This window comes from Helianthus annuus, chromosome 12 (genome assembly GCF_002127325.2).
Source record: "Helianthus annuus cultivar XRQ/B chromosome 12, HanXRQr2.0-SUNRISE, whole genome shotgun sequence".
Taxonomy (NCBI): domain Eukaryota; kingdom Viridiplantae; phylum Streptophyta; class Magnoliopsida; order Asterales; family Asteraceae; genus Helianthus; species Helianthus annuus.
In genome coordinates, this window is record NC_035444.2 from 132,137,013 (window position 1) to 132,163,616 (window position 26,604).

At 38.7% G+C, this 26,604-nt stretch overlaps 1 protein-coding gene across 1 annotated transcript; it reads left to right on the forward strand.

Annotated features, from left to right (window-relative positions):
- The first annotated feature begins 774 nt into the window (after nt 1-774).
- LOC110893349 (zinc finger BED domain-containing protein RICESLEEPER 2-like) lies at nt 775-2,247 on the forward strand. The gene is made up of 3 exons (XM_022140458.1): nt 775-1,653; nt 1,733-1,787; nt 2,168-2,247. Exons 1-3 carry the CDS (start codon nt 775-777, stop codon nt 2,245-2,247), a joined length of 1,014 nt encoding a protein of 337 aa, XP_021996150.1.
- Nucleotides 2,248-26,604: the final 24,357 nt, after the last annotated feature.

A 26,604-nucleotide genomic window follows, 5' to 3' on the forward strand; every position in this document is an offset into this window, starting at 1 on the left:
GGCCTAGTGGTGGTGATGATACAAAGGTCACTGGTTATGAGTTAACTGGGGGTTACAGCCATATGAAATGTAGGGAAATAATTGCAAAAATGATCATAGCAAATGAGTTACCCTTTTCATTTGTAGAGTATCATTGGTTTAATCAGCTAATGAAGTATAATAATCCACTATATCAAAAAGTTAGTAGATCGACAATCACGCGTGATTGCATAAAAGTGGTGGACGGAGAAAAAGAGAGGATTAAAAAAATTCTAAAAAAGGTTGATATGATATCACTTACAAGTGATTGTTGGACGTCAAACCAAACTATTGGGTACATGTGTTTGACGGCGCATTTTGTTGATTCTGATTGGAAGTTTCGGATTCAACGAACTTGCACCACCCCATAGTGGTGAGGTTATATCAGATGGTATCCTAGAGTGTCTAATTAAGTAGGGTATTCAAGATAAAATAGGTACAATCACTCTAGACAACGCATCTAACAATGACAGGGCAGCCAACATTCTAATGAATAACTTTAAAGGGAAAGGAAAATTGCATTTTGAGGGATTGTTTTTTCATGTTAGATGTTGTGCTCACATCCTAAATTTGATAGTGCAAGATGGTTTAGGCACCATTGAATCATGTTAGTCAAAAATTAGAGAAGGTGTCAAATATTTGAGAAAGTCGTCAGGTCGTCTATTGAAATTTGGCGAAATAGCAATAACGCTTGGCATCCACACTCGTCGGTCTTTATGTACCGATGTAAAAACAAGGTGGAATTCTACGCATCGCATGCTTGAATCAGCTATTTACTACAAACAAGCTTTTCAAGGTTATGCATTAAGAGATTCCAATTTTGTATGGTCCCCCACAATTGATGAATGGACTCGAGCCGAAAAAGTTTCCAAGCTACTTGAAGTTTTCTTAAAAGCTACTGATTTGTTTTCGGGCACATCATATCCAACTTCAAACTTGTTTCTTACTGAAATTTTTAAAGTGAAAAAAGAGATAAGCAATGCTTTTATATCGGATGATTCTTTCTTAAAGGACATGAGTCGACCAATGTATGAAAAGTTTGAAAAATATTGGGGGGAAATTGGGGTGCTTATGTCTATTGCATCTATTTTAGATCCCCGTTTTAAGATGATGTCCGTTGAATGGACTTTTGAGAGGTTGTATCTAGGGAATGAATGTGCGATCCGGGTTCAAGATGTGAAAAGTAAGTTAAGATCTCTTTTTGAAAAGTATCGTAACGTGTTTATGGCATCTAAGGCTGCTACAAATGGCTCAACGACCTCAACACCTTCTAACGAGCCAACTACAGATGGATATGATTTTATGGCTTACCTCAGATCCAGGCCCGTTGTTACTGAACAAAAAACTGAACTTGAGGTGTACTTGGATGAGCCTAACCATACATGTGTAGAGCCAAACTTTGATGTGTTGAAATGGTGGAGTCAACATTGTAGCAAATTTCCCGTTTTAACTAAATTGGCTAAAGACATTTTTTGCATTCCGATTACAACTGTTGCTTCTGAATCAGCCTTTAGTGCGGGGGGACGTATCTTAGATGACTATCGAAGCTCTCTTTCAAAGGATATGGTAGAACTTCTTGTTTGTGGGGGTGATTGGTTAAGGGCGGTCTCAAAAACAACCATAAAAACACTGGAAGTAAGTTTATATTCAAATTTTTCATCTATTTAGACCTTTAAACTCTTTTACTAACGTTTGTAAGTTTTTAAATGTGTAGCAATCTGCAAAAGAAGAAGAAAAACTGGAAATTGATATGTTGGTTCCTACCGAGTGTGCTAACAATTGACATGAAGGTATTTCTTTAATTTAAATATATAGTCATATTATTATAAGTTTATAGAAAATGATGAATATTCTTTGTATGTATATGTAATGTTCTCCTTTTTTGTGTTATTATCTAGTTTGTGTCATTTAATATAAATTGCTAATTTATGTTTATCTTAATAGTTGGTCAATAATTAATTTTCTTGTGAGGTGTGCTTTTTTATGGAATTGTTAAAGCAAATAAAGTTAAAACTTTAAACCATATTATTTTAGCCAAAATAAATGTTGTCTTGCATTTCGGGCTTAACCCAACTACAAATTTCATGCATGTTTCATTTGCACATAGGGAATATTAACTTCATATAATTTCTATGATGTAAATTTGCAGGTGTAGTTCTAGACGTGGAGATGGAGGTGGTTGTAGTCTCTTTTGGCCTTCCCAACCTTGGAGTTTCGTGGATGTGGTAATGGTCGCAAGCTCGCAACTGATGTGTATTTAACCATGTTCTTTGAAATGACAATTCTTAATATATTAGTTTGAGTTGGAACTAACTTTGTGGTTTAAATTTGTATTTTGTTGAAGTTATTTGTATGTTTTATTGTTAAATTCTTGAGCTTGAGTTGGATGTCTTGAATAATATGGTAAACACCCTCAATGTCACTTTTCTTTTTTGTTCCGCGACGCTCGATATTTGCTCGTCGCTCGTTCGAAAAATACTCAGATCGAAAGACGCTCGTTCGAATTTGACTTGGTTGAAAAAACACTCGGTTCGGTTCGGTTTGTAAACGAACCAAGCACGAGCAAAGGTGCAATCGGTTCGGTTCGGCTCGTGAACAGCCATACCACTGTGGTGGCTGGCCGTTCATGTATAACCAGGAGGGAGGGAACAAAAGGGTGTCGGAGTGTGCTTATCGCAGAAGCAGGACGTCGAAGTGCCGGTTGTCGCGGAAAAACGGTGCTGGTCGTTGGTAGACGAGAGAAGGGGTGTGAGTGGGAACGAGGCAAGGGGAAAGGGGTGGTAGTAGGGGCTGTGGTGTGGCCAGGAACTGTTGCCGGTCGGAGTGCATTCTCCGATGATCGGAGATCAGAAGGGAAAACAATGAAGGGCAGTCTGTGTGCGGCTGCAACTTTTGTAGGGAATATGTTATATAAATGACGGTTAAAAAAATAATAGATTTATATAGGCTAGAGTTTTAGGTTTAGGTTAGTTGGGTTGGGCCTGGCCCGTGTGTTCGTTAGATTATACGCATACTTGATTCGTGTTATCCGTTAAGCGGCATACGTTTTTCGTTGCGGGTTATTATTATTATCAAATAATAATGTTAATAATAATGTTAATAATAATATTAATTAACGATAGTAAGATACCCGTCTCTCGACAATCAGGTTCAAGGGTACGAGTTGTCACAATTGCCGCTTCCGTTCGCGTGTGAGAGATTTAGAAACTGTTTGCTGAGCGCGTTCGGATTGGAGGGCGTATGTGGCATTGACTGGCACATTGACACTCTCACATATTAGTAAGTCATTTTCCACTTGTATATTTTGTATATTTTATTTTATTTGGGATTTATTTTATTTAGTTTAGTGGTTCTTTAGTTAGTTTAGGTAGTTGAGTTGATGTGCTAAATGTGGTTAAATAAAAACTACTAAAATTAACCTAATCTAGACACTCCAAGCTTTAAATTTATAAACTTAGACTCGATCTAAAATTAAACCACGCAACCGGCAAATGTACCGATCAATGCAGTATAGCTATAGTAAGTCCGAGTATCGAACCCACGAGACTCTCTGATTACGCTAATTAGACTCTATCTAGACCTAGACTGACACAGACTCTAACTGTTTAATTGGTGGGGGGGGGTTACGGAAATCTAAGGAAATCTATCTAAAGTAATTAATAAACTAAAACTAGACTAAATACGAAGGAAGGCAAAGACGATTCTTATATGAGAGACGAGACCACCTAGACTAGAATCCTGGTTGATTTTAAAGAATTACCAATTAAGTTAAATGCATGAATTATGGAACCGGGATCTTAAAGTACTAAACCTATTAAGAACCAACTAAGCCCCTCGACCCTTCTCAAGGAGAAACCTGTGGAACTACCTAGGCTGTTAATCCTACCGGTTATTAGACGCCTTTCCAGTTGTCTAATTATTGTGTAAGTACCCTAATGTTGACCTACTCTTTTCCAATCATAGATCTAGGGTAGTTTGAATTAATTAACTTGACTTGATAGACTAATAAAACCGACAGGTCAACTAAGACACGACCTTTTCCAAGGACTATCTAAAGCAATTCGCCACGTAAGACCTACCAATAGCCCCTCACTTTCCAGGTATTAGGACTAGTAGAATACTAAAACCTAGCAAATTACTAACAATTACTTCTAGGGGTTATTGGCCAATTCCACCCTATAGAATTAAGATCTATTACGTGATATAGACACTCACCAAGATCTAAACCCTAGCATGACTCTATATTGTGATAAAAAACGTCACTAATAATCACACGAAGCAATTGACAATAATAAACCAAATTAAAGTACGCATGTGCATCAAATCAATAAAACAAACTCTTTACTAAACACAATTTATCCATAACATTCATGCAATTAACGAAAAAGGTAAAAACATTAATCAATCCATTCAACAAGTCTAGGTAGTTACAAAGATTTAGCCAAGAAATATAGTCTCAAGAATAATAAAACAAAGTCTCAAACAAGAATTTATCAAAGTTAAAACAAGAAACTAGAAAATAAAGGAACCCGAAGAGATAGAACCCGGTAACTTCTTGTTCTCCAAGCTTCCCGCTCAATCCTGACGACTCCGTAGCTTGATCCTATGTAAAAATAGCTCTCCAAGTCGTCCACTGGCTACGTCTAATATTCTTTTCCTCCACTGATGTTGCGTCTCCACTCCGCTCCGTATATTTTCGTCTGATGTGATTTGTATATAATAATAAGGATTAGGATCAAATACAAAGGATCCTAATTGTAAGAAGTGTAAGAAGGATTTACAGAGTGACAAGTGTCCAATAACCTAAATAAACCCACTACACAAAAACCCCACTACAAAAAAAAAAAACCTTAAACATCCACCACCACCAAAAACCTAAACCCCCACCCCCCCCCCACATCACCCACCCTAAAAATTTTTTTTTTCTTTTTTTTTTTTGCCGAGAGGGTGGGGGTTTAGGTTTTTGGGTGGGGGTGGGGGGTGGGGGTGGGTGTTTAGTTTTTTTTGATTTTTTTTAGGTTTTTGGGCGGTGTGGGGGGGGGGGAGGTTAGGTTTTTTTAGGTTTTGGGCGGTGGGGTGGGGGAGGGGTTAGGTTTTTTTAGGTTTTTGTGGGGTGGGGGGGGGGGGTTTAGGTTTTTTGGGGTTTTTTTGGTGAGGTATAGTTATTTTTTTGCCGGGGGGGGGGGTGTGGGGGGTGGGGGGGGGGTTTAGGTTTTTTGGTGGGGGGGGGGGGGTTAGGTTTTTGGGTGGTGGTGGGGTGGGGGTGGGTGTTTAGGTTTTTGGTGGTGATGTAGTGGGTTTAGTTTTAGGTTATTGGACACTTGTCACTATATAAATCCTTCTTACACTTCTTACGATTAGAAGCCTTTGTAGAATAACTTGACCCATAGTAATAATATATTTGCAACTCCCCTCAATAAAATACCCGCCAATCACCTTCAATTTATGTTGATATTGCCTTTACGTCCAAGCATATATCTCCTTTCTTTTTATTAGGTTTTTTTATATATATATGATAACAATGATATTAAATGTTAATAGGTCCAAATTCCACTTTTTGCATCATATTCGTTGGACTATGGCCAACTAAAATTCATCCAAATTAATGTCCCAAATTCTCGTCCATACTCACAGACCCATAACTCCATCACATTCAAGAATTACTATTGGGCTGATACCCTTTGATCTTTAGCGGCCCTCTAATTTATAAACTAGAGATAATGGTCTCGGCCCACTCACAGAAAATAGCACTAGTTTTACTTCGGTCTCTGGTACCCCATTCTGCCCAACTGACTGGTTATTTCCTTTTTACTCATTTTTGCTTCATTCGCACCAGGACCTGGCTCAACACAAAATAATATAGTATAACACTAAAACTAAATAAAAACAAATAGTAACTATACAAAAATTATACACTTTACACGGGACAAATATGTGTATTTTACCCCACATCAAATATCCCCACACTTAACGTTTTTTCGTCCCCGAAATAAGAATTATGCAACGGAATCATAGATGAATAATCACTCGGATCAAAAGCATATGTATATTTTATTAAAACCAAAACTTGCGTTAGCCGCGATTGCGAATATCTTTGTCCCTTTAAACCCATGTCCGGTCCTAAGCCCTTATCATGTGAATTTAGTTTAAGTGCGGTCAATCTACCTTGGGCCTCACGCTAGAATCTACAGTCCAACTACTCCTGCCACAAACTTATAGAACTAAAGGAACGATCACTGGACCAATTCCCAACCGTCTTATATCAAAACCAGGAGAATTTAGAATCAACTCTTTCCATTTTTTCACTTTTTTTTTCTTTTCTATGAGCGTAGATGTTGCTTTCCCTAACCAAGAGGCAATCCGACTGTAGAGTCGCTATCCCCAACTCGGATTACTTAGGCTTCAGTACCTTTTACTTTTCATTGTAAGGTCGATTTCACACATCTTAGCGGTAATCCGGCTATAGAGTCACTATCCCCAACCCAGACTACATAGGAATGCGCTACTTTCATTTAGTTTCTAGCTCATCATTTTATTTTATTTTTTTCACTATTTTTTTTATTTTTCATGATCACAAATTCTAACGGTCTTAACTTATAACGGTGTCCCTTATACTATTATTGACAGTTTCAATTTCCCATATCTCCCAGGCGAAAACCCACTAGTAGACCGACAATTAAGGTATATTAACTCAAAGGGACTTAAAACCAAACCCGGGCCTATTCACATATCCCTAACTAGACACAAGCTCGATTTATTTTAATCTCATATTATTATTATTTGAACCCAAACAAAAACCCATCTTTTCTATCATTTTCCGTATTAATTTTGCAAACTTCTAATTTCAATGGACATTTTTTGATTTTTCAAATTTTTTTTGTATTTTTCAAATTTTTAATGACTCAAAACTCTGCTAACTAGACACTAAACGATAGTTTCCCATCCCCACACTTAAACTCTACATTGCCCTCAATGTAGGATGGAAACCGACTCAAAAACTAAAATAACTAAGAAATAAAAAACAAAAGGGCATAAATGGAAAGGACTTAGCTGGTTAATAACGCGTAAGCTCCGAATCTCTCGTCCAATCCAGCTCGATCGTATAGCATTTCGGTCACGATCGGCTTAGACTCTAACTAGTACACTTGGAAAATGCCTGAAATTTGATAAGCAGCTACAAAATCACCCGAATGGAGATTGAGTACGGATGGTACATATTCAAACCTGCATAAACAAAAACAAGTAAAAACCAAAGCAGTACCGACTCTAAACAAACTACAACTCAAAAACTACTAACTAAGACTCAATATACAAAAACTACGACTCTATACAAGCTCTACAAAACCTCCCCACACTTGACTTTAATCAGGAGGCTTTCCTTGACCTGAACCCTATCTAACCCGTTTAGTTCCACCCGATCCTCGAAAACAGTTAAACATTTATGGGCGGAATAACGAAATATTTTGAAGATTTTAAACTTGAAAATTTTAAACGGGTCAGACCACCAATATTTAAACTTACCTGGAATGGACCGGATGCGTGGCATGTAACGATAAGAGCGGTCGTGCTTGCACTTTAATTGCTCCATTTTCTGTTTCTTCCATCTTCCGACCCAAAACCATCTCCGGTTTCCAGGTTCTTTCTTTCTTGCCCTTTCCCGTGGCCTTAAATCTTCAGTTACCCCTACCACGGGCCAGCTATGAGGTTCTTCATCTTCTCCACCATTTCCTCTACTTCCTTGGGAAGATCCCCACACTTAATTTCTACGTGCGGTGTGGGTTCACTTATTTTCTCAGGTTTACCTTCTAGTAGGGCTTCTAAATTTGCTAAATCACCTAGTGGATCAAATTCCCCTACTTGTTCAGATTCTGATAAACCTTCTAACTCTCCTAAAAACTCATCTTCCCAACTTAACACTTTGTTCTCTAGTTCAACTTCTACCTCATCATCAAACAGACTACCTAAGGAATCTCCTAAATCTAATTCCTCTTCAACATCTACTTCCTTAACTAATGATTCTTGGTAGACTTGCCACTCGTCTACTTCTTCCACACTCTCTCTCAATATCCCGCAATTAGCCATTTGCATCATAGTGTCCTCTTCTTCACAACCAAAATCAATGATGCCCTTCTTTTCCGTTTCTTCTACTTCTTCTAATCTCCTAGACATTTCTTCTGTTGAACATCGAATGTCTGAGAGTATAGACTGGTGATTTTGAAACAGGACTTCATGTTCTTTAATCATTTTCTGAGTAGTCTCATCCGTAGCTACCAGTTGAACTAACAACCCCATTATCCTATCCAGCTGGTCTTGCTCATAGACTTCAGAATTTTGCTGTTGGGGCTGGTGATATGGTTCCTCATACTGGTACGAGGAATACCCCTGTGAAAAATATGACTACGGCTGTACATAGGGGTTAGCATAATAATGTGCTGCGGACCCCTCATATTGTGGGCACTTAACAGTAAAATGAGGTCCTCCACAAATTTCAGACATATTCACAAGACTCAAGAAAAATAAAAGACACGGACAATTAGACACCTACGACTCAATATACAAAAACAAGTAGCACGTATAATGTCAATTAAGTCTTTCAAAGCTAATAAACGCGATTGCCAAGAGTCCCTGACAACGGCGCCAAAAACTTGATGTGCTAAATGTGGTTAAATAAAAACTACTAAAATTAACCTAATCTAGACACTCCAAGCTTTAAATTTATAAAATTAGACTCGATCTAAAACTAAACCACGCAAGTGGCAAGTGTACCGATCAATGCAGTATAGCTACAGCAAGTCCGAGTATCGAACCCACGAGACTCTCTGATTATGCTAATTAGACTCTATCTAGATCTAGACTGACACAGACTCTAATTGTTTAATTGGTTGGGGGGGGGGGTTACGGAAATCTAAGGAAATCTATCTAAAGTAATCAATAAACTAAAACTAGACTAAATACGAAGGAAGGCAAAGACGATTCTTATATGAGAGACGAGACCACCTAGACTAGAATCCTGGTTGATTTTAAAGAATTACCAATTAAGTTAAATGCATGAATTATGGAACCGGGATCTTAAAGTACTAAACCTATTAAGAACCAACTAAGCCCCTCGACCCTTCTCAAGGAGAAACCTGTGGAATTACCTAGGCTGTTAATCCTACCGGTTATTAGACGCCTTTCCAGTTGTCTAATTATTGTGTAAGTACCCTAATGTTGATCTACTCTTTTCCAATCATAGATCTAGGGTAGTTTGAATTAATTAACTTGACTTGATAGACTAATAAAGTCGTCAGGTCAACTAAACACGACCTTTTCCAAGGACTATCTAAAGCAATTCGCCGGGTAAGACCTACCAATAGCCCCTCACTTTCCAGGTATTAGGACTAGCAGGACACTAAAACCTAGCAAATTACTAACAATTACTTCTAGGGGTTATTGGCCAATTCCACCCTAAAGAATTAAGATCTATTACGTGATATAGACACTCACCAAGATCTAAACCCTAGCATGACTCTATATTGTGATAAAGACCGTCATTAAGAATCATACGAAGCAATTGACAATAATAAACCAAATTAAAGTACGAATGTGCATCAAATCAATAAAACAAACTCTTTACTAAACACCTTCTAACGAGCCAACTACAGATGGATATGATTTTATGGCTTACCTCAGATCCAGGCCCGTTGTTACTGAACAAAAAACTGAACTTGAGGTGTACTTGGATGAGCCTAACCATACATGTGTAGAGCCAAACTTTGATGTGTTGAAATGGTGGAGTCAACATTGTAGCAAATTTCCCGTTTTAACTAAATTGGCTAAAGACATTTTTTGCATTCCGATTACAACTGTTGCTTCTGAATCAGCCTTTAGTGCGGGGGGACGTATCTTAGATGACTATCGAAGCTCTCTTTCAAAGGATATGGTAGAACTTCTTGTTTGTGGGGGTGATTGGTTAAGGGCGGTCTCAAAAACAACCATAAAAACACTGGAAGTAAGTTTATATTCAAATTTTTCATCTATTTAGACCTTTAAACTCTTTTACTAACGTTTGTAAGTTTTTAAATGTGTAGCAATCTGCAAAAGAAGAAGAAAAACTGGAAATTGATATGTTGGTTCCTACCGAGTGTGCTAACAATTGACATGAAGGTATTTCTTTAATTTAAATATATAGTCATATTATTATAAGTTTATAGAAAATGATGAATATTCTTTGTATGTATATGTAATGTTCTCCTTTTTTGTGTTATTATCTAGTTTGTGTCATTTAATATAAATTGCTAATTTATGTTTATCTTAATAGTTGGTCAATAATTAATTTTCTTGTGAGGTGTGCTTTTTTATGGAATTGTTAAAGCAAATAAAGTTAAAACTTTAAACCATATTATTTTAGCCAAAATAAATGTTGTCTTGCATTTCGGGCTTAACCCAACTACAAATTTCATGCATGTTTCATTTGCACATAGGGAATATTAACTTCATATAATTTCTATGATGTAAATTTGCAGGTGTAGTTCTAGACGTGGAGATGGAGGTGGTTGTAGTCTCTTTTGGCCTTCCCAACCTTGGAGTTTCGTGGATGTGGTAATGGTCGCAAGCTCGCAACTGATGTGTATTTAACCATGTTCTTTGAAATGACAATTCTTAATATATTAGTTTGAGTTGGAACTAACTTTGTGGTTTAAATTTGTATTTTGTTGAAGTTATTTGTATGTTTTATTGTTAAATTCTTGAGCTTGAGTTGGATGTCTTGAATAATATGGTAAACACCCTCAATGTCACTTTTCTTTTTTGTTCCGCGACGCTCGATATTTGCTAGTCGCTCGTTCGAAAAATACTCAGATCGAAAGACGCTCGTTCGAATTTGACTTGGTTGAAAAAACACTCGGTTCGGTTCGGTTTGTAAACGAACCAAGCACGAGCAAAGGTGCAATCGGTTCGGTTCGGCTCGTGAACAGCCATACCACTGTGGTGGCTGGCCGTTCATGTATAACCAGAAGGGAGGGAACAAAAGGGTGTCGGAGTGTGCTTATCGGAGAAGCAGGACGTCGAAGTGCCGGTTGTCGCGGAAAAACGGTGCTGGTCGTTGGTAGACGAGAGAAGGGGTGTGAGTGGGAACGAGGCAAGGGGAAAGGGGTGGTAGTAGGGGCTGTGGTGTGGCCAGGAACTGTTGCCGGTCGGAGTGCATTCTCCGATGATCGGAGATCAGAAGGGAAAACAATGAAGGGCAGTCTGTGTGCGGCTGCAACTTTTGTAGGGAATATGTTATATAAATGACGGTTACAAAAATAATAGATTTATATAGGCTAGAGTTTTAGGTTTAGGTTAGTTGGGTTGGGCCTGGCCCGTGTGTTCGTTAGATTATACGCATACTTGATTCGTGTTATCCGTTAAGCGGCATACGTTTTTCGTTGCGGGTTATTATTATCAAATAATAATGTTAATAATAATGTTAATAATAATATTAATTAACGATAGTAAGATACCCGTCTCTCGACAATCAGGTTCAAGGGTACGAGTTGTCACAATTGCCGCTTCCGTTCGCGTGTGAGAGATTTAGGAACTGTTTGCTGAGCGCGTTCGGATTGGAGGGCGTATGTGGCATTGACTGGCACATTGACACTCTCACATATTAGTAAGTCATTTTCCACTTGTATATTTTGTATATTTTATTTTATTTGGGATTTATTTTATTTAGTTTAGTGGTTCTTTAGTTAGTTTAGGTAGTTGAGTTGATGTGCTAAATGTGGTTAAATAAAAACTACTAAAATTAACCTAATCTAGACACTCCAAGCTTTAAATTTATAAACTTAGACTCGATCTAAAATTAAACCACGCAACCGGCAAATGTACCGATCAATGTAGTATAGCTATAGTAAGTCCGAGTATCGAACCCACGAGACTCTCTGATTACGCTAATTAGACTCTATCTAGACCTAGACTGACACAGACTCTAACTGTTTAATTGGTGGGGGGGGGGGTTACGGAAATCTAAGGAAATCTATCTAAAGTAATTAATAAACTAAAACTAGACTAAATACGAAGGAAGGCAAAGACGATTCTTATATGAGAGACGAGACCACCTAGACTAGAATCCTGGTTGATTTTAAAGAATTACCAATTAAGTTAAATGCATGAATTATGGAACCGGGATCTTAAAGTACTAAACCTATTAAGAACCAACTAAGCCCCTCGACCCTTCTCAAGGAGAAACCTGTGGAACTACCTAGGCTGTTAATCCTACCGGTTATTAGACGCCTTTCCAGTTGTCTAATTATTGTGTAAGTACCCTAATGTTGACCTACTCTTTTCCAATCATAGATCTAGGGTAGTTTGAATTAATTAACTTGACTTGATAGACTAATAAAACCGACAGGTCAACTAAGACACGACCTTTTCCAAGGACTATCTAAAGCAATTCGCCACGTAAGACCTACCAATAGCCCCTCACTTTCCAGGTATTAGGACTAGTAGAATACTAAAACCTAGCAAATTACTAACAATTACTTCTAGGGGTTATTGGCCAATTCCACCCTATAGAATTAAGATCTATTACGTGATATAGACACTCACCAAGATCTAAACCCTAGCATGACTCTATATTGTGATAAAAAACGTCACTAATAATCACACGAAGCAATTGACAATAATAAACCAAATTAAAGTACGCATGTGCATCAAATCAATAAAACAAACTCTTTACTAAACACAATTTATCCATAACATTCATGCAATTAACGAAAAAGGTAAAAACATTAATCAATCCATTCAACAAGTCTAGGTAGTTACAAAGATTTAGCCAAGAAATATAGTCTCAAGAATAATAAAACAAAGTCTCAAACAAGAATTTATCAAAGTTAAAACAAGAAACTAGAAAATAAAGGAACCCGAAGAGATAGAACCCGGTAACTTCTTGTTCTCCAAGCTTCCCGCTCAATCCTGACGACTCCGTAGCTTGATCCTATGTAAAAATAGCTCTCCAAGTCGTCCACTGGCTACGTCTAATATTCTTTTCCTCCACTGATGTTGCGTCTCCACTCCGCTCCGTATATTTTCGTCTGATGTGATTTGTATATAATAATAAGGATTAGGATCAAATACAAAGGATCCTAATTGTAAGAAGTGTAAGAAGGATTTATAGAGTGACAAGTGTCCAATAACCTAAATAAACCCACTACACAAAAAAACCCCACTACAAAAAAAAAAAAAAAACCTTAAACATCCACCACCACCAAAAACCTAAACCCCCACCCCCCCCCCACATCACCCACCCTAAAAAAATTTTTTTTTTCTTTTTTTTTTTGCCGAGAGGTTGGGGGTTTAGGTTTTTGGGTGGGGGTGGGGGGTGGGGGTGGGTGTTTAGTTTTTTTTAGATTTTTTTTTAGGTTTTTGGGCGGTGTGGGGGGGGGGGGGGGAGGTTAGGTTTTTTTAGGTTTTTGGGCGGTGGGGTGGGGGGGGGTTAGGTTTTTTTAGGTTTTTGTGGGGTGGGGGGGGGGGGGGTTTAGGTTTTTTGGGGTTTTTTTGGTGAGGTATAGTTATTTTTTTGCCGGGGGGGGGTGTGGGGGGTGGGGGGGGGGTTAGGTTTTTGGGTGGTGGTGGGTGTTTAGGTTTTTGGTGGTGATGTAGTGGGTTTAGTTTTAGGTTATTGGACACTTGTCACTCTATAAATCCTTCTTACACTTCTTACGATTAGAAGCCTTTGTAGAATAACTTGACCCATAATAATAATAATATATTTGCAACTCCCCTCAATAAAATACCCGCCAATCACCTTCAATTTATGTTGATATTGCCTTTACGTCCAAGCATATATCTCCTTTCTTTTTATTAGGTTTTTTTTATATATATATGATAACAATGATATTAAATGTTAATAGGCCCAAATTCCACTTTTTGCATCATATTCGTTGGACTATGGCCAACTAAAATTCATCCAAATTAATGTCCCAAATTCTCGTCCATACTCACAGACCCATAACTCCATCACATTCAAGAATTACTATTGGGCTGATACCCTTTGATCTTTAGCGGCCCTCTAATTTATAAACTAGAGATAATGGTCTCGGCCCACTCACAGAAAATAGCACTAATTTTACTTCGGTCTCTGGTACCCCACTCTGCCCAACTGGCTGGTTATTTCCTTTTTACTCATTTTTGCTTCATTCGCACCAGGACCTGGCTCAACACAAAATAATATAGTATAACACTAAAACTAAATAAAAACAAATAGTAACTATACAAAAATTATACACTTTACACGGGACAAATATGTGTATTTTACCCCACATCAAATATCCCCACACTTAACCTTTTTTCGTCCCCGAAATAAGAATTATGCAACGGAATCATAGATGAATAATCACTCGGATCAAAAGCATATGTATATTTTATTAAAACCAAAACTTGCGTTAGCCGCGATTGCGAATATCTTTGTCCCTTTAAACCCATGTCCGGTCCTAAGCCCTTATCATGTGAATTTAGTTTAAGTGCGGTCAATCTACCTTGGGCCTCACGCTAGAATCTACAGTCCAACTACTCCTGCCACAAACTTATAGAACTAAAGGAACGATCACTGGACCAATTCCCAACCGTCTTATATCAAAACCAGGAGAATTTAGAATCAACTTTTTCCATTTTTTCACTTTTTTTTCTTTTCTATGAGCGTAGATGTTGCTTTCCCTAACCAAGAGGCAATCCGACTGTAGAGTCGCTATCCCCAACTCGGATTACTTAGGCTTCAGTACCTTTTACTTTTCATTGTAAGGTCGATTTCACACATCTTAGCGGTAATCCGGCTGTAGAGTCACTATCCCCAACCCAGACTACATAGGAATGCGCTACTTTCATTTAGTTTCTAGCTCATCATTTTATTTTATTTTTTTCACTATTTTTTTTTATTTTTCATGATCACAAATTCTAACGGTTTTAACTTATAACGGTGTCTCTTATACTATTATTGACAGTTTCAATTTCCCATATCTCTCAGGCGAAAACCCACTAGTAGACCGACAATTAAGGTATATTAACTCAAAGGGACTTAAAACCAAACCCGGGCCTATTCACATATCCCTAACTAGACACAAGCTCGATTTATTTTAATCTCATATTATTATTATTTGAACCCAAACAAAAACCCATCTTTTCTATCATTTTCCGTATTAATTTTGCAAACTTCTAATTTCAATGGACATTTTTTGATTTTTCAAATTTTTTTTGTATTTTTCAAATTTTTAATGACTCAAAACTCTGCTAACTAGACACTAAACGATAGTTTCCCATCCCCACACTTAAACTCTACATTGCCCTCAATGTAGGATGGAAACCGACTCAAAAACTAAAATAACTAAGAAATAAAAAACAAAAGGGCATAAATGGAAAGGACTTAGCTGGTTAATAACGCGTAAGCTCCGAATCTCTCGTCCAATCCAGCTCGATCGTATAGCATTTCGGTCGCGATCGGCTTAGACTCTAACTAGTACACTTGGAAAATGCCTGAAATTTGATAAGCAGCTACAAAATCACCCGAATGGAGATTGAGTACGGATGGTACATATTCAAACCTGCATAAACAAAAACAAGTAAAAACCAAAGCAGTACCGACTCTAAACAAACTACAACTCAAAAACTACTAACTAAGACTCAATATACAAAAACTACGACTCTATACAAGCTCTACAAAACCTCCCCACACTTGACTTTAATCAGGAGGCTTTCCTTGACCTGAACCCTATCTAACCCGTTTAGTTCCACCCGATCCTCGAAAACAGTTAAACATTTATGGGCGGAATAACGAAATATTTTGAAGATTTTAAACTTGAAAATTTTAAACGGGTCAGACCACCAATATTTAAACTTACCTGGAATGGACCGGATGCGTGGCATGTAACGATAAGAGCGGTCGTGCTTGCACTTTAATTGCTCCATTTTCTGTTTCGTCCATCTTCCGACCCAAAACCATCTCCGGTTTCCAGGTTCTTTCTTTCTTGCCCTTTCCCGTGGCCTTAAATCTTCAGTTACCCCTACCACGGGCCAGCTATGAGGTTCTTCATCTTCTCCACCATTTCCTCTACTTCCTTGGGAAGATCCCCACACTTAATTTCTACGTGCGGTGTGGGTTCACTTATTTTCTCAGGTTTACTTTCTAGTAGGGCTTCTAAATTTGCTAAATCACCTAGTGGATCAAATTCCCCTACTTGTTCAGATTCTGATAAACCTTCTAACTCTCCTAAAAACTCATCTTCCCAACTTAACACTTTGTTCTCTAGTTCAACTTCTACCTCATCATCAAACAGACTACCTAAGGAATCTCCTAAATCTAATTCCTCTTCAACATCTACTTCCTTAACTAATGATTCTTGGTAGACTTGCCACTCGTCTACTTCTTCCACACTCTCTCTCAATATCCCGCAATTAGCCATTTGCATCATAGTGTCCTCTTCTTCACAACCAAAATCAATGATGCCCTTCTTTTCCGTTTCTTCTACTTCTTCTAATCTCCTAGACATTTCTTCTGTTGAACATCGAATGTCTGAGAGTATAGACTGGTGATTTTGAAACAGGACTTCATGTTCTTTAATCATTTTCTGAGTAGTCTCATCCGTAGCTACCAGTTGAACTAACAACCCCATTATCCTATCCAGCTGGTCTTGCTCATAGACTTCAGAATTTTGCTGTTGGGGCTGGTGATATGGTTCCTCATACTGGTACGAGGAATACCCCTGTGAAAAATATGACTGCGGCTGTACATAGGGGTTAGCATAATAATGTGTTGCGGACCCCTCATATTGTGGGCACTTAACAGTAAAATGAGGTCCTCCACAAATTTCAGACATATTCACAAGACTCAAGAAAAATAAAAGACACGGACAATTAGACACCTACGACTCAATATACAAAAACAAGTAGCACGTATAATGTCAATTAAGTCTTTCAAAGCTAATAAACGCGATTGCCAAGAGTCCCTGACAACGGCGCCAAAAACTTGATGTGCTAAATGTGGTTAAATAAAAACTACTAAAATTAACCTAATCTAGACACTCCAAGCTTTAAATTTATAAAATTAGACTCGATCTAAAACTAAACCACGCAAGTGGCAAGTGTACCGATCAATGCAGTATAGCTACAGCAAGTCCGAGTATCGAACCCACGAGACTCTCTGATTATGCTAATTAGACTCTATCTAGACCTAGACTGACACAGACTCTAATTGTTTAATTGGTTGGGGGGGGGGGGGTTACGGAAATCTAAGGAAATCTATCTAAAGTAATCAATAAACTAAAACTAGACTAAATACGAAGGAAGGCAAAGACGATTCTTATATGAGAGACGAGACCACCTAGACTAGAATCCTGGTTGATTTTAAAGAATTACCAATTAAGTTAAATGCATGAATTATGGAACCGGGATCTTAAAGTACTAAACCTATTAAGAACCAACTAAGCCCCTCGACCCTTCTCAAGGAGAAACCTGTGGAACTACCTAGGCTGTTAATCCTACCGGTTATTAGACGCCTTTCCAGTTGTCTAATTATTGTGTAAGTACCCTAATGTTGATCTACTCTTTTCCAATCATAGATCTAGGGTAGTTTGAATTAATTAACTTGACTTGATAGACTAATAAAGTCGTCAGGTCAACTAAGACACGACCTTTTCCAAGGACTATCTAAAGCAATTCGCCGGGTAAGACCTACCAATAGCCCCTCACTTTCCAGGTATTAGGACTAGCAGGACACTAAAACCTAGCAAATTACTAACAATTACTTCTAGGGGTTATTGGCCAATTCCACCCTAAAGAATTAAGATCTATTACGTGATATAGACACTCACCAAGATCTAAACCCTAGCATGACTCTATATTGTGATAAAGACCGTCATTAAGAATCATACGAAGCAATTGACAATAATAAACCAAATTAAAGTACGCATGTGCATCAAATCAATAAAACAAACTCTTTACTAAACACAATTTATTCATAACATTCATGCAATTAACGAAAAAGGTAAAAACATTAATCAATCCATTCAACAAGTCTAGGAAGTTACAAAGATTTAGCCAAGAAACATAGTCTCAAGAATAATAAAACAAAGTCTCAAACAAGAATTTATCAAATTTAAAACAAGAAACTAGGAAATAAAGGAACCCGAATAGATAGAACCCAGTAATTTCTAGTTCTCCAAGCTTCCCGCTCAATCCTGACGACTCCGTAGCTTGATCCTATGTAAAAATAGCTGATGTTTACAAAGTGCAACATATAAATTATATCAAATAAGGCATAAAACTAACCCTTTTTTAGTACTAATGTTGGAAAAAGTGTGTTTTTGTCTTCCTTTTGAATTTACAGGGTCAAATGAGCTTAAACGAACAAAAGGAACAAATATACAGGCAAAACCAACATAAATACAAAGAAAGGGAAGACACGTGGAATGCCTGACCCCTCGACAGCATCTCCCAAAGCAAAAGCAAGAAGAAAGCTGAGCATGGGGCTGTGCCCAGCTCAGCACGGGGCGTGCCCAGCTCAACACGGGGCGTGCCCAGCGGACACGGCCCCGTGCCCAGCGGACACGGGGGCGTGTTCAGGTGTCTGCAGAAAAGACAAAGTTGTAGAAGCTTCCATCGCCCACCACGAGGCCGTGCTCAGCGGACACGGGGCCGAGGTCAATTATAAGATGCGCAGAATCCAGGTAAATATTGATAATACAGATATGATTCTGCACACGGGGTGGTGCTCAGCGGACACGGGGGCGTGGTCAACTAATGCAGACAAACTGCAATTAATGAAGGAAGAGAAAAGGGTGGACACGAGGCCGTGTCTAGCGGACACGGGGCCGTGTCCAGGTTTCTGTACATGCTATAAATAGGGGTGCTTGATTCACTTCAAAGGCATCCCTTTGCACACCACCTCTCTCACACTTCACCCACCACCCACCACCATCACAACACCATCATCCCAACACCATCATCCACCACCATCATCCATTGTCCATCATAGAGTGTGTGAGTCGTCTCGGGATCCAAGATTGATCGTAAGGGTTCTTGACAATCAAAGGCCATGTTTGCCTAAGTCTCTTACATTACTTGGTGAAGACAAGTGTTTAGTGTAATACTTTTTATTTTTAATATTTTGCACTTTTTAATTGGTTTTGTATTAATGACTTTAATTACTAGTTTCTTATGTTGAAGGTGATTCTTCCTTATCGTTTGTCCGTGGTGTCTTGGCACTATTTAGTGTCTATATAAAATTAAAGATTTTCACCATTCATATCTCCACAGTCGATATGGAGGTATGTTGGCTACCTGGTCGGGGGTTAAGGGAACGGTTTGGTAAGAGTCTTACCATTGTTCAGTGTATAGATCCTGCAAAGGACCTGGGTCAAATTTAGTAGGACCTCCTTCAATACCCAACGGTATTGGATGGCGGGGGTCCAAACTCTTTGATCCCCTCATAAGTTAAATTACTATTAAAACTTTAACCCGGCTACTTAGGACTGTATCCCTACTGACTCAGACTACTTAGCCGAGGGTAACGTCACCTTCAAAAGAGGGGCCTACCACATTATGCATTAATAACTTAATTAATTATCTTTCAATAATCCGACCCTTTAGAATTGTATCCTTGTTGACTCAAACTACTGGGTTGAGGGTAACGTCGCCTTCAAAAGAGGGGCCTACTACAATAACTAAGATAATCTCTTAAACAAGTGCAAAAGTGCGAAAATAATCAAAGGTTACACTACACACGAGTCAGATCCAAGTGATTAATCTTGTCTATCTGTTTTTACTTTTATTTTACTTTTCAACATTTTAGTTAGTTTTATTTTCCTAGTTTAAAAAACCTTTTTTCTAACATTTTTATTTGATTAGACGTTGATGATAAACCGGTACTAAAAGTTCTTGTGTCATTGGACGACCTCGGTATCTTACCAACACTATACTACGTCCATGATGGGTGTACTTGCCCATATGTGTGTTTAGTGTTAGTGAATATCGTGTTTATAAATTTAAAACTTGGCTAAAAAGTGTAAAAGGGCTTAAAATATACACCTAAAACATATATACACTGACACGCATCAAGTTTTTGGCGCCGTTACCAGGGACACAAGGATTTTAATAAAGCTTAAAATCGACGGCCTAATCAGTTTTTCAAAACTTTTTCAAAACGCGCGCGCATTTTTCTGCATTTTAGTTTAATTTGCATTTACAGTAGCCTGAACACGGGGCCGTGCTGCATATTTTTCATAAAAACACCTAGATACAGAGTCTGAACAACTTTAATTTAAACGCCCAGATACAGATCCTGAAAACGGGCCGTGTCCACTGAACACGGGGCCGTGTCCACCCTCTGTTTCCGTCTTTATTCTTGTTTTATTGTCCCGAGACTCTGTTGTGGTCTGCTGAGTGATTCTTATGGATCAATACTCAGGAGGCTACAACTACACCTATGAGGAGGATGATTATAGGAGAGACTATTGCACTAATTGTGGTAACCAGCACTCGGTTCAATATTACAACTCATCTCAACCATCCACTTCATACAACTATTATGAGGAGCCCAGGTACGAGCCATCGACTTCATACACATCCTATGAAGACCAAAGGTATGAACCTTCTCCCTCATACTCATATTTTGATGAACCAAGGTATGAGCCTTCATACTGTCACACCCTGGCTTTTGCGGAAGCGTGGGTTTAGTTGGTGTGACTTCTTAATACCATAGCAACAATCACAACATGCTATATGATAAAAACACTTGATGTTCATCCATTAAAATAGTTACAAATGCATAACATATAGTTTTAAAACATCAACCAAAAGAATGCGTTACAAAACATGACTTGTTTAAAAATGAGTTCATAAGACTCGACGAGAAGCTACCAACGACACAAGGATTTGAGACATGCAACTCGTCCAGGAAAGAGTTACACTTCCCAAACCTACGACTCCGGATGACATCCTTATTAAGTACGCAGCTTTGCCTAATCATGCAACACTTGCCAGATCCAAATTAATTCCCTGAAATACATGTCGTTTAAAAAGTCAACAAAAAGTTGAGCGAGTTCATGTGTAAGTCTGTGTGTATAAACCGTTTAATATGTCTGTAAGCAAAAATAGTCCCTGGTATGTAGCAATAAGGAAAAATGATCACCATTGGGTTGCAAATCCAATAGTATATGTGAATGATGCAGGAAGACTCAAACCTAGCAAATTTGTCTCCGGTATGAAGACATAGTCACCACTATGGGCCCCCGGCCTCATGGGTGTGGGCTCGCTACACCCAAATAGATCTATCACTCATGTCCCGTTATCCTACGATGAGGATTAATGGCCTTAAGTTTCATGCCCACCACTCACTTGATCGCGTAATAAAAACCCCTCCTTAAGCTAATCATACCAATTATAAAATGTCTGAAATAATTTGTAAACATGTATTCCACCCCCGAAGTATAAAACCGAAAACAGTAAAGGAATAGGGGGTCATGAACTCACTGTAGTGCGTCTTGACTCGAACTTAAACTCTTTCCGCTACACAACAACCTACAACGTACTAATGTCTATTAGACGAACGGGCCGTGCCTTGGCTTAGAGTTTAGTGTTTTCATTTGCGTTACTTAGGTATTATTTTGTTAAAATAATAATAATTATTTTAACTTAACTATCGTTATTAGAAAAATAGTTAGACAACTATTTCGTATCTATTTTCTCGAATATTTTACTAAGTGTTCGGATTCTCGGAAAATTTCGGCAGAGTTCCTCTGTAAATAGAGGTGTCCATGCTTAAATAGCATATCATTTTTTTTACATATCCAATAGTTCATTTTCAATAACCAAACCGACATATTGACAAACAAAACGTTACATACTTCATTTCAACTTTATTACTCAAAACCGGACTGTTTTCGAGGATTTTTATAAAATAGTTATCCTTTTCTAAAAATTCTCAAATTTTTACAGAATGTCACATATGTTCCAAAATTTATTGTGTAAAAATATCAAAGTCCAATTCGTTACCCATATTTTATAGAAAATCATTTTCTCGACTGCAATCAGATTTGTTACCTTCTGGTTGCAGTTTACGGAAATATTCACTAAAAATTAACCGTAAGTCTGTTTGACGAAATTCCAGATGGAGGGTCGTCCTGACAATGATGTCTATCTACTGTAAAAATTTCATGAGTTGATTTTACTCAGGTTTTAAGTTATGACTCCAAAAATAACACACTTTTTCTGCAGTAAAGATGCAGCTTGAGCTGCTGTCCAAAAATAGTCTTTTAAAAATAGTAAACGGTCTCGAAAAATTATGATTCCAGTGCCATTTGTTTAGTTATTCCAAAATACTCATTTTAGGCTTTAGAAAATCCGTTTTTCGATTTAAAATGATCCCGTTACAGCCTGTTGAAGTTGGCTGGAAATCCAACTCAGCAAGTTGTTTACATTGTAGAAGTGACTAAAAGTGCATAAACGAAGATCCTAACCATGGTTTATTGATGAACAAATGTTAAAACTTCAATCATGCTTTAACCAACCCTAAACCATTCAGATTTCAACCTCACCCAACCTTTCTATATGTGGTTTTTAGGCAGAAACTTAAGTTCATATTTTAGTGTTTAAGCTTTTGTGTGTGATGAACATTCAACAAATCGTAACAAGAATCAAGGTGGAACAAGAGTATGAAGGGACTTACTACTTGCACAAGGCTAGGGTAGTAATCTTAGGATGAGATGATGGTGAAAAGTTGGTGACAAAGCTTGAATCAAACTTCCTTGAACACCTTCAATCTTGCACTTCTATGGATGAACTTCACACTTGAAAGAGAGCTTGTTGGAGAAGAAAATGGAGGATGTGAAGAATGATGGTGGTGATTTCGGTTATGGAGAGAGGGGGGGGGGTATATGAGCCGAAATTTTAGAGAGAGCAAGGAGGAGATTGGTTGTAGTTTTTGTAATGATGGAATTTCCTTGGAAACATGCACAACTAGAACTTAGGGTAATCATACCCAATCTCTTGGCCAATAGTAGTGAAGATGGTAATATCAAATATCTAAACAAAATATTTTCAAATCATTAGGGCAGATTTTCGGTTTGGGGGGGGGGTAAAGTGTAAATTTTTGGTAATTAGTAGGTAATTATTAGAAGGTTAAGGGTATTTATAAGTATAGTGGGTGTATGTCATGTTTACATGGTGCATGGGGATTTTTGTGACCATGATTAATTTAAAATGATAAAATAATATTTCTAACAATATTTTCATGTCTCGGGTAATGTCTGGTTGTTCGGTTTCGCATCGTTCCGTTAAAGCGTTTAATTGTCCCGTAAAGCGTCTTTTGTGCATCTTTTTGTAACGAAATTAATTCCAACACTTAGGAAAGTGTCCAGGACCATTTAGTCAATACTCTGTATAATATGAGTGTGTTAAAAGCTAAATTGTTACTAAAAATGCGGAATTTTGTAATTAAATTGCGTTTTAGGCACTTTCCGGCACTCAAACTATCACCTAGTGGCATAGTCTTATGGTCCTCAATTCCCTACACTCCATACTGGTGTAGTGTTTTATCCCTGGCCCATACTGGCCTACAAATAGTATCTTTCTAAGTGCTGGCATTGTCAGCATGTGTCTGAGTTATCCACTTACTATGCTAATTGCGCTTTGTGCATCAGGTTTGTCACTAAGAGTCTGTATGAAATATATGGAGTGACTGTACGTAAGGAATGCACATGTATGTATATGACATGAATCAGTAAGCAGTTTAAGGCGTCAGATGTAATCAAGCACAGTCATTAAGCACATAATTAGGGTTAATTAATTTGTACAGTACCTGTAATTATGCGGGTTGTCACATTCTCCCCCTGTTAAGAAAATTCCGTCCCAAAATTTTAAGTTCTACTTCTAGTTGCAGGGGTCTTGGGGAATAAATGTGGGTACTTGGCCTTCATACGATCCTCACGTTCCCACGTGAATTCCGGGCCGTGTCATGCATTCCACCGAACTTTGACGAGTTTGACACTACTCCGGCATGTCTTATTAATCTTCCAATCCGTAACCTCAACCGGTTCCTCAACAAAGTGGAGTGTGTCATCGATATGGACCTCGTCAGCAGGAATGACAACTGTCTCTTGAGTCGGACTCTTCTTCAGGTTCGATACATGGAATGTATCATGAACACCATTAAGTTCCGCAGGTAAGTCCAACTTGTATGCTACAAGCCCAATCCTTTGCAGGATTTTGAAAGGACCAATGTAGCGCGGATTCAACTTCCCACGCTTTCCAAAGCGTGCCACACCCTTCCAGGGTGAAACCTTTAACAAAACCATATCCCCAACTTGAAATTCCAAGGGTTTCCTTCTTTGGTTTGCATAGCCTTTCTGTCTGTCGCGAGCTGCCTCAATGCGTTTTCGAATTTGAAAGATCTTGTCTGTTGTTTCTTGAACCATTTCGGGGCCAACCAGCTGTCTATCACCCGCATCAGCCCAGCATAGCGGTGATCGACACTTGCGTCCATAAAGAGCTTCAAACGGTGCTGCTCCAATGCTGGTGTGGTAGCTATTGTTGTACGAAAATTCGACCAAGGGTAAGTGTTTGTCCCAGCTACCACCCAGGTCCATTACACATGCTCTCAGCATATCTTCCAATGTTTGAATTATTCGTTCACTCTGGCCATCAGTTTGTGGGTGAAATGCTATACTCAGGTTCAGCTGAGAACCAAAGGCTTCTTGGAAGGACTGCCAAATCCTTGATACGAAGCGTCCATCTCTATCAGAGATAATCGAGAGAGGCACTCCATGACGTGCAACAATCTCCCTCATGTATATTTCAGCAAGTTTACTTGTGTTGTCCTTTTCCTTGATCGGCAGGAAGTGCGCAGACTTTGTCAGTCGGTCTACAATTACCCAAATTATATCATGGCCCTTGGGCGTCTTTGGCAATTTCGTTATGAAGTCCATGGAAATATGTTCCCATTTCCATTGGGGTATTACAGGTTGTTGCAGGAGACCTGAAGGCTTCTGGTACTCGGCTTTAACCTTGGCGCACGTTAAACATCTGCCAACATATACTGCAACATCGCCTTTCATCCTAGGCCACCAATAGAAATCCTTAAGATCTTGGTACATTTTATCCGCTCCTGGATGAATCGAGTACCGTGACTTGTGAGCCTCATCGAATATAACCTTCCTCAATCCTCCAAACAGAGGAACCCAAATTCGATTCATGAAACACAATGTTCCTTCCTTGTTTGGCACTAACTGTTTCTCCATTCCATGGAGATACTCATCCTCAATATTGCTTTCTTTCAAAGCTTCTCTCTGCGCGGCACGAATGCGCAACGAGAGGTCTGTCTGGACAATCATTTCTAAAGCCCTAACCCTTATGGGCTCAATCCTTTCTTTTCGACTTAGGGCGTCAGCAACTACATTCGCCTTTCCTGGGTGATACTTGATTTCACAGTCGTAGTCGTTCAACAGCTCAACCCAGCGTCTCTGTCTCATGTTAAGTTCTTTTTGATCAAAGATGTGCTGTAAACTCTTGTGATCAGTGAAGATTGTACATCTTGTTCCATACAAGTAGTGTCGCCAGATCTTCACTGCGAACACTATGGCGCCTAACTCTAAGTCATGCGTGGTGTAGTTTTTCTCATGTACCTTCAGTTGGCGTGAAGCATAGGCTATGACCTTCTGTCGCTGCATCAACACGCATCCTAAACCCTAACGCGAGGCGTCACAATACACCACGAAGTCGCCCGTGCCTTCGGGTAGAGCTAAAATCGGTGCGTCACAAAGCTTGTTTTTCAACAATTGAAACGCTTCTTCTTGTTTATCGCTCCAATCAAACTTCTTGTCCTTCTGAGTAAGTGCGGTGAGAGGTTGAGCGATTTTGGAAAAATCCTCAATGAACCTTCGATAATACCCAGCCAAACCTAAGAATTGCCGAATCTCGGTTGGCGTTTTCGGTGACTCCCAATTCTTGATCGCCTCGATCTTTGTGGGATCCACATGGATTCCACTTCCATTAACCACATGTCCAAGAAACTGGACTTCGCGTAACCAAAACTCACATTTCGAGAACTTAGCGTACAACTTCTCCTTCTTAAGCAGCTCTAGAATAGCTCTCAAGTGTTGCTCGTGTTCTTCCTTCGTCTTCGAGTAGATCAAAATATCGTCAATGAATACGATTACGAACTTGTCGAGGTATGGCTTGCAGACTCTGTTCATCAAGTCCATGAAAACTGCTGGAGCGTTTGTCAACCCAAACGGCATAACCAGAAACTCGTAATGTCCATATCGAGTTCTAAAAGCAGTTTTGGGAATACTTTCCTCTTGTATTCTCAACTGGTGATATCCCGATCTCAGATCGATCTTTGAGTAAAAACTCGAACCTTGTAGTTGATCGAACAGGTCATCGATCCTTGGCAAAGGATATCTGTTCTTGACAGTCAACTTGTTAAGCTCGCGGTAGTCTATACACATACGAAAGCTACCATCCTTCTTCTTAACGAACAAAACTGGAGCTCCCCAAGGTGAGAAGCTTGGTCTGATGAATCATTTATCTAACAGCTCTTGGAGTTGTGTTGACAGCTCTTGCATCTCTGAAGGTGCAAGT